Source organism: Nannobrachium achirus, assembly GCF_963921795.1.
Source record: "Nannobrachium achirus genome assembly, chromosome: 18".
Lineage (NCBI taxonomy): Eukaryota > Metazoa > Chordata > Actinopteri > Myctophiformes > Myctophidae > Nannobrachium > Nannobrachium achirus.
In genome coordinates, this window is record NC_137825.1 from 8,590,166 (window position 1) to 8,602,949 (window position 12,784).

General features: G+C 42.5%; 1 protein-coding gene across 1 annotated transcript in view; it reads left to right on the forward strand.

The window, feature by feature from the left end:
• The window catches only part of LOC308303581 (attractin-like protein 1), a 179,494-nt gene that overhangs the window by 138,259 nt on the left and 28,451 nt on the right, over positions 1 to 12,784 (forward strand). The window contains exon 28 of the mRNA XM_080747989.1: positions 3,837 to 3,956. Coding sequence (XP_080604115.1) covers positions 3,837 to 3,956 — 120 coding nt within the window. The remainder of the gene's footprint in view (positions 1 to 3,836; positions 3,957 to 12,784) is intronic.

The window sequence follows — 12,784 nt, forward strand, 5'->3', positions numbered from 1 at the left end:
ACCCAGAACGCAGTATTACACATTATCACTTCTGCTTTAACTATTTAAAAATAGCAGATGTACAAGCTCACAGCTGCAAGCTTGTAGATCTGCTATTTTTTGAATAATCTTGAAAATTATTTGAATATTTTGACCCAATTTGTCTTCTAAATCCTTCTAAAGGTTTTTTGAAAAACGCATGTTTTTATGCCAGTGGTGCTCAAACCTTTTCCTGTCATGGACCCTTAGAATTATATGTATTTGGTCGCGGACCCCCATCTTGAAATATCATGTATCAGGGACCCCCCAGAAGCAAATATTTGAGTTACAAAAGTTCGCTTTGAAAATATATATTCAAAGATTTGCAAAAAAATGTCACGATTTCTCAAAAATAGCAGATCTACAAGCTCGCAGCGTGGCACTCGGTGCCACGCTGTGAGCTTGTATATCTGCTATTTTCCAATAGCTAAAGCATCAAATAATTCTAGGTCTAAATAGATTAAATTGTCAGAATGTGATGAACCCCTGCTGTTAGTGGAAGTATGTTAAGCGCTCAGGTTACTCACCCTTGAGAAGAGCACAGATGCTCCACCCTCCCCCAGAGGGCTGTTTTTATTTTATTTATTTAACCCATTTAGGCCTAGAATTATTGACTGCTTTAACCAGTGAAAATTAGCAGATATACAAGCTCACAGCGCGGCACCGAGTGCCGCGCTGCAAGCTTGTAGATCTGCTATTTTTGGAAAAAGTCGTGAAAATGTGTGCAAATATTTGAATATATGTATTTTTAAAGCGAACGTTTGTAACTCCAATTTTGCTTCTGGGTGGTCCCTGGAACTAAATATTTTGAGATGGGGGTCCGTGGCCAAATACATATCATTTTGGGGGTCCTTCACATGAAAAGGTTTGAGAACCGCTGACATAGTAGTCTCTCAAGAACAGACTAACTGAGCTCCAGTTGAAGTGAAAAGGACCTTTTCTTTGACGATGGCTGGCCAGATTGCTGACATAGAAAAAAAGGGTTTTAAAAAAACACTTACAACACTTATAGAATCGGATCAAAATTCTAATTTTCACGATTTTTCAAAAATAGCAGATCTACAAGCTCGCAGTGCCGCGCTGTGAGCTTGTATATCTGCTATTTTTCAATAGTTAAAGCATAAAATAATGATACACAAAATGTGTACCCGTTCTAAATGGGTTAACTATTATGATTTATTATAGGAGTGCAGAAAGGGCCCTGCTTGGCCACAGCTCTTCTCTTGAACGTATCCGACATGTTGTCTGGTTGCGTTCGTCTTCATGTTTGCTCATCATGGATAGTAACTTTGTAAGAACATTTACTCAACTACTGTACTGTACGTAATGTTGAGGTACTTTGTAAGAACATTTACTCTACTACTGTACTGTACGTAATGTTGAGGTACTTTGTAAGAACATTTACTCTACTACTGTACTGTATGTAATGCTGAGGTACTTTGTAAGAACATTTACTCTACTACTGTACTGTACGTAATGTTGAGGTACTTTGTAAGAACATTTACTCTACTACTGTACTGTACGTAATGTTGAGGTACTTTGTAAGAACATTTACTCTACTACTGTACTGTACGTAATGTTGAGGTACTTTGTAAGAACATTTACTCTACTACTGTACTGTACGTAATGTTGAGGTACTTTGTAAGAACATTTACTCAACTACTGTACTGTACGTAATGTTGAGGTACTTTGTAAGAACATTTACTCAACTACTGTACTGTACGTAATGTTGAGGTACTTTGTAAGAACATTTACTCAACTACTGTACTGTACGTAATGCTGAGGTACTTTGTAAAAAAAAGAATTGTAGGGAGGGCATGATTTCTACGGTGTCGATAAAGAGGTGTATTTCGACAGGGAAGTCATATTACACCCGGGGGTCTATTATAGTAATGTTAACTCCATAGACACATACAAAACAGATCAAGTATGGCACCGCCTCTTAACACTTTGGTTGCCAACCCCGAGTTTCCCGAGTTTGTATGGGTAGTGGGTACCCTACCTGTGCCAACCCCGAGTTTCCCGAGTTTGGGCCGTTTTTGAAAAAAAGAAAAAGAATTTCCAAGTGGATTTTTTTGTTAGAAAGCTGTGAACAGTGTGCACACGCGTGGTGCATGATCTAGGCATGGGGCGTGCATGATCCGTGCACTATGAATTACATGGAAGTCTATGTAGACCATGGCATCGGGGACCTTCAAAGAGATTTAATTGATTGCAACGAGAGAGTTAACAAAATAATGAATAAATGAAAACGCTGGAGGTGTTTTTCTCTTGAATACGTTGTCCCAGCATGTTGTCCTCAGGTCCTCGCTTTGCTTTCTTTCCCATGTCCTCACCAGCTCTGGGTCTGGTCTCCATGTCCTGACCAGGGACGTGCTGGGCCCCTGATTCAGCCCGGGAAAAAGAGTTGTAGAGGCCCTCATTTCCATTTCGGATCATGACAAGTGACAAGCCAGTGGGCCAATTACATGAGTTATATTTCGTCGTTGTCGGGTGGAAACCTTGTTTGTCCATAACCATTTTAAAAATGATTTAAGCTAGTGAAAACAGCCGATCTACAAGCACACAACGTGTGCTTGTAGATCTGCTGTTTTCCCTACTTTTGTGAGACGGCCTTGTATGATGAAGCAGGGCTTTGCTTTTCGAAAAAATTAGGGTACCTACCCTATGGGATTTGAAACTTGGAGATACAAGGTTTCTGCCCGACAGTGACGATTTACTTGGTTGGCCGCCCAGCCCCCAAAATGGAACGAAGGCAGATATTTTATTTTTATTTATTTTTTCCTAATGGCCGGCCTGGACCGGCCGGGAATGAAACGGCCTTTCGGGAGTTGTCCCGCTTTTCCTAGTCTCGCGAGGCCAGAGTGTTGCCTCCACGATTTGGGCAAATGCTCCCGGCATACAGTCTGGCAAACGGAAATAGAAACGATGAGTGCGAGATAAAGTGGATGTGACGCAACCGCTCCCTTGGTGCAGTAGCAACAACATGTCCTACTGGAAGCGTTATGTGTCCTTTCAATATTTCTGGGGACGTTATTTCATCTTTCTCTGGTGTTATTGGTGTTACTTCCATGATGTTTTCAAACGTTTTCTTAAACTATACACCCATAACAAGAATAGGCAGCTCGAATGACTTTGTCTGAGCTATTGTGTTTCTGTTATGTTTCCTATGGGACTACAGTTCAGTGCAGCAGTGGCTACTTCCCATACTCGCCGTTCGGGAGCTGCCGTTCCAGACTCTATATAGCATTCGGAGATTGTGGAATAGTTGTCTGGCTACGCGAGACTACGGCCCTAGTAACTTTAGCTATTGAAAAATAGCAGATCTACAAGCTCACAGTGCGGCACCGAGTGCCGCACTGCAAGCTTGTAGATCTGCTATTTTTGAAAAGTCGTGAAAATGTGTGAAAATCTTTGAATATATGTATTTTTTAAGTGAACATTTGTAACTCAAATTTTGCTTCTGGGGGGTCCCTGGAACTAGATGTTTTGAGATGGGGGGTCCGTGGCCAAATGCATATCATCTTGGGGGTCCTTGACATGAAAAAGTTTGAGCATCACTGACATGGAAACATAGGTTTCTTGCACACATTTTCAAAAATGTTCTAAAATAGCAGATCTACAAGCTTGCAGCGCGGCACTCTGTGCCACGCTGTGAATTTGGTGTGATGCCCCTGGACAGCGCTACCGACTGTGCCAACGTGCCCCCTGTTTCTTGTTGGCTACGCGAGACTACGCTTTTCCCAATGGCCATCACGTCCCTGGTCTTGTCTCCATGTCCTGACCCGCTCCTCCTGCTCTGTCTCCCCTCTCTGCAGCAGCTGATGCGGGAGCGCCAGCAGATGGCCAGCCGTCCCTTCGCCTCCGTGGCCGTGGCGCTGGACGCCCAGGGCAGCAAGCAGCCGGAGCTGTCGCCGCCGGCGCCCCCTGGAGTTGACGTGAGTACCATCGTGTAATGTTTTTACACACTTAACCTGGGTTCAGAGGGGCCACAAACACCGGAGAGCAGCCAAACATCAAATGTTTTTTTTTTTTTTTTTTTTTTTTTCTACTGGATCTCTACTCCGCTTGTCCAGGTTTTTGAGCGGTGGTAGACCGCTCCATAGCATGGCCGTGTGTGTATCCGTGTATGTATCCGTGTATGTGTGTATGTAATGAATACCACTGGTGGCCAGAGAGGGTGCTGCTGAGTCTAGTCTGAGCATCAACTGCAAAAGGCCTACAAACACACACTCTCTCTCTCTCACACACATGCACGCACGCACACACACACACACACACACACACACACACACACACACACACACTCACCCCTGGATGAGCCACACACACACACACACACACACACACACACACACAGTAGTGCTGTTGCGTAGCCTCCGCGACCACCGCTCAGTTCACACTTGTGTGATTTTTATTTCTTGACAACATTTTCAATATGTTTAGTCTTAGTTTTAGTCATTATAGCTTAGATTTTATTTTGTGGTTTAGTTTTAGTGTGGTTTTCGTCTGGGGGAAAAAAAATGTAGTCGACCAGCATTTTTCGCCATGGTTTTAGTCAACGAAGTTAACACTGCCCTCCACTCCCTCATGTGTAGTAGCATCAGGGTCTTGAGCTGTTATTAGCTCACTCTGTCGCACCGCCTCCTACTGTAGCTGTGCCCTGGGTCGCTTTGCTTGACATCTAATGTAATCCATGGGCGCTACACTCCCTCTGCCAACCTGGGCAGAGCAACGGGCTGACCTCTAGCTTCCTTCTATGCATGAGGAGTCCAAGCCGCTTCTTTTCACCTGACATGGGGGAGTTTCCCCGGCTGGACGTAGCACTTGGAAGGAACACGTTATTCCAACCAGTTCCTTTCCCCTCCATCAGGCGCCCCGTCTGGCCAGGGGGAGGCAGTATAGAGACCAGGATTACCGCAAGTTTTTTGTGAGGGTACCTACCCTACGGGATGCGGGGAGAACATGCAAACTCCACACACATTCATAGCATTATTTCTGGGCCTTTCCCTACATTGGAGCGTAGCGATGGTTGGAGTCTGTCTCTAAATGTTCTAATGAAATAAAAATAAATGTCGTCTTTATCCGCGGGAGACAGTCGCGGTCAACAGACGCTACCAAGACTCAAGTCGTACAGTGTTTTGAGCCGTTACCTAACGTTGTGATGTTTGAGCCGTTACCTAACGTTGTGATGTTTGCCAGGTGCAAAGTTAATGTTCCAGCCGTCATGGCTGTTGAGCATTTATTTATAGTAATTACACACTGACAGTATTGGATTAGAACAGAATCTCTGGGTTCTCACACAGTGGATGAAGAGGACACATTTCGTGGAATTGCATTACGGTGTAATGCAACAGTACCAGGTCACTGTTCTGTAAACGGCTGATATATATTTTTTGGACATGTGCGTAAAAAAGAGCTTTTGCTTTTAACCCATTTAGGCCTAGGATTATTGACTGCTTCGGTGCCACGCTGTGAGCTTGTATATCTGCTATTTTTGAAAAATCATGAGTTTCTGAATATATCTATTTAAAAGCGAACATTTGTAACTCAAATATTTGCTTCAGGGTGGTCCCTGGAACAACATATTTTGAGATGGGAGTCCGCGGCCAAATTTTGGGGGTTCTTGACATGAAAAAGTTTGAGAACAACATGATTTAGAGGAAGGATTTAGAAGTCGGGTCAAAGATCGGGTCAAAGACTTGCACACATTTCCACGATTTAAAAAAAATAGCAGATCTACAAGCTCGCAGCGCGGCACTCGGTGCCGCGCTGTGAGCTTGTATATCTGCTATTTTTCAATAGTTAAAGCATAAAATAATGGTTAAAGTGGTCCAAATCTAACGCGACTCGGGCGCAATATGCTTTGCCATGCGATTAATTGTGAAAATAGCCGATCTACAAATGTCCTCCCTGTTGTGCCCTGCTGTAATACCCTGGCAGTCCAGCAGTGGGTCCCCAGCCCCCTCCATGTTGTGCCCTGCTGTTATGTTAGCCAGCTGAAGGTCAACTATATGAAGAAACTAATTACCTTTCATAAAGGTTAATTGATGGACATCTGGCATCGCTTAAGCTGTTTAACATATGCTAATGACCGTTAGCGCAGCACTAACGCCAGCCCTGTGTCCACAGCCTTGTTTGTGGGGTGGGAAAAAAATGTTAATTTTTTTCATTATTTAAAAAAAGACTAAAAAAAGAAACGGTGAAAATAGCCGTTCTACAGGCTCACAGAGGCTCGCGGTGCGCAATGCTGTGAGCTTGTAGATCAGCTATTTTCGCTACTATTGTGCAACACTCTTGTATGATGAAGTAGGGCATTCATTTACAAAAGGGGGAAAAAAATCTAAAAATATATATATATTTTGTCCACAAAGCAGCCCCCTATAAATGTGGAACCCGTAAGTGTGACATATGCCTCTCAGAGACAGACCCAGCCACCCTCATCAACAAGAAGGCAGAAATTGTCACCACTTGCAGGCACAGGGCTAAGTTTCGCTTCGACACAAGCAAGGACTGTATGTAACCACCTTATGTGTCTGTGCCCTCTACTCTACACAGCTACATGTATAGTATGAGTGCATCTCTCCACTCCGACATGTCTCCTTTCCGACATGTCTCCATTCCGACACTAACCCTATCTCTAACCCTAACCCTAAACCTTAGGCCCATGGGAGTGTCGCCACTCCGACAATAAGAAGTCAATTTCGGAGTGGCGACATGTCGGAATGGAGAGAGCCTCCCGTATAGTATGTATGGTTGTATGTATTGGCAGCCTTCAACCTCACACTCTAGCTCAGTGGTTCTCAACCTTTCTCGGGCCGCGACCCCCAAAATAATCATATTTTAACTGGGGACCCCCCACCCTGACGAGCACTGAGGCAGAGTTGAGGCATTACGTATTGTATAACACGGTTCTATTGTGAAAATAGCAGATCTACATTCTCACAACGCCTCGCAAAACGTGAGGCGTTGTGAGCATGTAGATCGGCTATTTTCACAAATTCTGCCTCTAATAGGCCTATTTGGACAATGTTACATGTTACAAAGGTATTAAAAGTCATTTAATTGTCACTTTATAAATGTGCAGATACCCTCTATACACTTATACTGCAAGTTCTTTTCTTTTTTTAATGTTGAGTGAGAAAACAGTGTTTCAAATTAATCAAATCATCTGGGGACCCCCCAAAATAATTTGGGGACCCCCCTGGGGGTCCCGACCCACAGGTTGAGAACCACTGCTCTAGCTGCCTGAGCTAATTCATGAAGCAGCTGAGTGTGGCTGGGTGTGGCTGTGTCAGTGTGACCTGATTGCTGTTTGACCACCTGTCAGTCTGCTAGTGGGGCTGCTTCAGTTCTGTCACCTGTATGCCCAAGGCACCACAGATATTAGCTATACATGGCAGCAATGTAATTCTGGTCGTTTCTTGCACTTTATTTGGTGAGTTATGCACTTTTGTTTGCACATACAGTATAGAACTTTGCATGTACTATGACTTTCCTCAGCCCTGGTCTGTTTACTGGATAGTAGTCTGAGTTACTCTAGTCCATACCTGCTATCAACCTGATGTACACTCATGTTAATCCAGTATCTGACTTAAAGTCCTGTTCGCAATTTGGTGTTAGGGGAGTTTCTCACCTGAACTGAGTCAGTGGGTCCCTAGACATGAATAATCACAGAGGTGCTCGTCCGCCATAGTGCCAGGAATGGCGCAATGGCCAAATCAAATATGGCTGCCATCGGCTATGATGAAAATCCAACTTTTCTGTATATGCACATGTAATACCTCCATTTGGACTAATTGGGGTATGGGGAATTCATTTCTGATATTGTTTTGACCATTTTGGGTGATTTGGACCTCAAAAGGTCATGGTCAAGGTCATTTTGCTATTCCGAAGACTGTGGGCCATAACTTGGCCATTGTTAGGAGTAAAAACAGGTGCAGTAGGTCTAAATCAACTAATGCTGACATGTATAATTCATTTCTGACATTGTTTTGACCATTAAGGATCATCTTGTCTTTGAAATATCAATGTCAATGCCATTTTCCAAAAACGATTTTGTTCATTACTTGCACTTTTATAGTATTTTTTGTAAGTTTGTTACTATTTTATAGTAAGTTTGTTTTGTTTATAACAAAAGACATACTAGTGACAAATACAACAAGTAAACATCCACATTTAACTTTAAAGGGGGGTTTTAAATGGGTGTTTAAATGAGCAAATAAGACTATTTACGAATAAAAGTGACAAATAAAATCACACAACAAAAGCACACACAAAATTAAATAACAATTTCCCTCAAAGTGCACCATATTGTGATTGTGTGCATCCAAGTTAGTATGATGTGTTTTTACAGGATGGATTTGCCATTGTTCCATGGCAAAATATGATGCACCGATCAGCAAGGCAGCCATATCCTCGAGAGTCGAAGTGTTCCTTGCATCCATCCATGTTCCATTGGTTCTAGTCTTTCCTCAGGTTCCTTGGCTGTTGCAAGCAGGTGGCAAGACATGCACTAGAAAGGTGCCTTGTTGGTATCAGCAGTTGTACTTCTCTGCAACCAATGCTGTGTCTTGTTCTGTCAAGGTCTTTGCCTCTCCAAAGTGTGTTAGATATTGTATTTGGTCAGAAGCCATAGCTGCATGCTTAGTCCCCACCTGGCCCATGCAGTCATCTCCAGTTTCCAAGGCATATGTCCCCTGATCACTGTCTTGGCTAGTGGTGCTCCAAGATGAGAGACTGCTTGATGCTGTAGAAGCATGTGCCGCTGCACACCTAGTGCCATACTGCTACCAGATCTACTTAATCCCCAGTGCTTGGAAGTATCACTACGACAACTCTCTGGCGTCCACTCATAATCCTGGCGACCCATTATTCCCTCCATTAGGTTACGGTTATGGGTAGGTTTAGTTATAATAGGGCCAGTTGACTCCACAATCCACATGTACCAGCAGCTTGGTGACAGCCTCCTCAATCTAGTTCAATCTTTGGGATCTCTTCACCTCCAGCCCCTTTTGCAGGGAGCCACTCATCATCATCAGAGATAACAGACGCACCCATCCCTCATCAACTTTACAAATTCTGGGTGTCTGAGGAGAACACACAGCTCTCCAGCTGTGTGTTCGGAATATGGTGTCCATTCAAGCTTGTGGCGATGTAGGTAGAACGGCTGCCTTGGAATCTGAAGGTTCCAGGGTCGATTTCTGGCTCCTCCTGCTTATTTGTCGAAGTGTCCTTAAGCAAGACACTGAACCCCTAACTGCTCCCGGTGAGCACCTTGCATGGTTTCACGGTGTGAATGTATGTGTGAATGTGTGTGTTAATGGGCAAATGTGAAATATATTGTACAGTGCTTTGGAGAAGAGCGCTATATACTGTAAATGCAGTCCATTTACCATTATCAGCTCTGTTGTCTCTGTTGATGATGTCGCTAGTGGAGAAGAGATCCCAGACATCTTGAATAGGATTGAGGAGGCTGACACCTGGTGCATGTTCAGCCTCCATTATAACTAAGCCTATCCTAACCTTCACTAACCTAATGGTCAGAATAATGAGATGTCGGAACTATGAGCGGACCCCAGAGAGTTGTTGTCTCCTTCACATTACTGCTATATTACACCCCATATTTCCAAGCACTGGGGATGAAGGAGATCTGGCAGCAGTATGGCTCTGGTGAGACTCACTTCTACTGCATCAAGCAGTCTCATCTTGGAGCACCACTAGCCAAGACAGTGATCAAGGCACATATGCCTTGGAGACAGGAAATGACTGCATGGGCCAGGTGAGGATTAAACATGTAGTTATGGCTTCTGACAACAAACTTTGGAGAGGCAAAGACCTTGACAGAACAAGACACAGTATTGGTTGCAGAGAAGTACAACTGCTGAGAACAACAAGGCACCTTTCTAGCGCGTTTCTTGCCACTTGCTTGCAACAGCCAAGGAACCTGAGGAAAGACTAGAACCAATGGAAAATGGAACAGGACATGACATAAAGGCTTGTCCTGTTGTCCAGGACAAGTGCCCATACTATGGAGTGGAGGGAGCAAGGGGGGTCATTAGCCGTCCTTTTGTTATTATTTCAATGTATGAAATTTTTATCCGGACAAGTGACTTTTGTCCCCGGACAAGTGAATGGGAAATATACTTGTCCAAAGGACAACTGCCTCAAAAAGTCAATGTCAAGCTCTGATGGATGGAAGGAGCACTTTGACTTTTGTACACTCCTGCCATGTCTGAAACAAGACACTCGACACTGATGGAGTTCTGTGCATCATATTTTGCCATGGAACAATGACAAATCCATCCTGTAAAAACACCTCATACTAACTTGCATGCACACAATCACAATATGGTGCACTTTGAGGTAAATTGTTATTTAATGTTGTGTGTGATTTTGTTGTGTAATTTTATTATGTCACTTTTATTCGTAAATAGTCTTATCTGCTCATTTAAACACCCATTTAAAACCCCCCTTTAAAGTTAAATGTGGATGTTTACTTGTTGTATTTCTCACTAGTATGTATTTTGTTATAAACAAAACAAACTTACTATAAAATAGTAACAAACTTACAAAAAATACTATAAAAGTGCAAGTAATGAACAAAATCGTTTTTGGAAAATGGCATTGACATTGATATTTCAAAGACAAGATGATCCTTAATGGTCAAAACAATGTCAGAAATGAATTATACATGTCAGCATTAGTTGATTTAGACCTACTGCACCTGTTTTTACTCCTAACAATGGCCAAGTTATGGCCCACAGTCTTCGGAATAGCAAAATGACCTTGACCATGACCTTTTGAGGTCCAAATCACCCAAAATGGTCAAAACAATATCAGAAATGAATTCCCCATACCCCAATTAGTCCAAATGGAGGTATTACATGTGCATATACAGAAAAGTTGGATTTTCATCATAGCCGATGGCAGCCATATTTGATTTGGCCATTGCGCCATTCCTGGCACTATGGCGGACGAGCACCTCTGTGATTATTCATGTCTAGGGACCCACTGACTCAGTTCAGGTGAGAAACTCCCCTAACACCAAATTGCGAACAGGACTTTAAGTCAGATACTGTATTATGTACTGATTTTTGTGATTTTTGGATATGCCTGTATTTTTACAAATTTCATATTATCTCATGTCTGTCCTTGTTGCAGGCTTTTTGCCTGATGATTGTCCTATGGCATGAAACTCTGAGTTGCAAAACCATGTGAATCTCTCTCTCTCTCTCTCTCTCTCTCTCTCTATATATATATATATATATATATAATAGTAACTGAATCGAAAATAACTGAATCTAATTTGCAATGATCTACTATATCGTTTGCAAAAGCAAAATATCGTACCGTTTTGGCTTTGTATCGTAACTTTTTAAAATGTGGTAATCGGTATCGAATCGCTTTGCAATGCAAATAATTATTTGTGTATTTGTGCCTTGTATTTGGCAATTCTAAGAGGGAAAATGAAAATGAGGGGTCCAATTACCTTTCCATTCCTTATAGCTACTCTTGTTCTATCGATAAATGTGTGTAATCTCTGTGTTCATGTCAAGGTGCGGGTTTGTCCATAAGTGTTGAAATATAATGTCCATGTATTTGCTAGATAATCCCAGTGTTTACTTCCATAATAATAGATTTTTTGACACATGACACATGAAGTTTGACACAGATTTAATTATTTTGCTAAATAGTTACTGTATCGATTTTAAATCATTGAATTGAATCGTATCGTATCACCATGAATGAACCAATATCGTCCAATATCGTCCATGTATCGCATCGTTAACCATGTATCGTGATGCATATCGTATGGTTAAGATGTATCGTTACACCCCTAATATATACAGTATATTTGAGATTTGCCGATATGTACCGCAGACGACCTAGACACACTCAATAACACTAATCACACACACACACACACACACACACACACACACACACACACACACACACACACACTGTGTGTTTGACAGCTTCAGTTGCTAGCGTGTGAGCTTGTATAATCTATATGTTCATCTGCAGCAAAAAGTTAAAGAAGTGCTATAAGGTCCGTCTTATGCAGCCTGCCAAGTGTTTACCCTTCTGTCGTTTTTAACCCGCATTGGAAGACAAAACGACAACATCAGACATGGTTTGCTTCCCCCTTTAACCAAGAAAACATGCCAACCCTGTTGTTGTAACGCTATTTTATTACTTTATCAAATCTCTAATCGGCAATGAAACCTGTTAGATTATTGAATGTCTTATTTTGGGGGGCTGGGCGAATAAATTAGAGGCATGCCTCACTGTGCTTTAAATAATCAGAGCATGCATGCATCCTCCCCCAGCGAGCGAACAAGCAAGCAAGCTGCTATTTAAACTGCCTAATGGCTTCCTCTCCTCCCCGGCATCCACAGACATTTGTGTTGGTTCATTCAGAGCCACTTCACTTAAAAGGTGAAAGCCATGGCTTCTAATTAAAGCCTCTTCATTGCTGTTTGTGTGCGGCGCTGTGTTAAAAAGCTAATGCTGCAGAAACAAAGCGGAGAGCAAATGTTAATGCTTAATGCACGCATGCACCCAGACACACGCTGGGAGGATGGAAATAAATGAGAAGACAAATAAGTTATTGTTATCAGGGTAAACAATGGCAACGGCCCGGAAAGAACAAAATAAACACTGTCATCCCTGCCACTCAAGAAAACTAAAGAAAAGAAAATGCTGGTGATTAATAATAGTAGTTTTCTTAATCCTTGAAGGGTGTATTTTAAGATTCTGC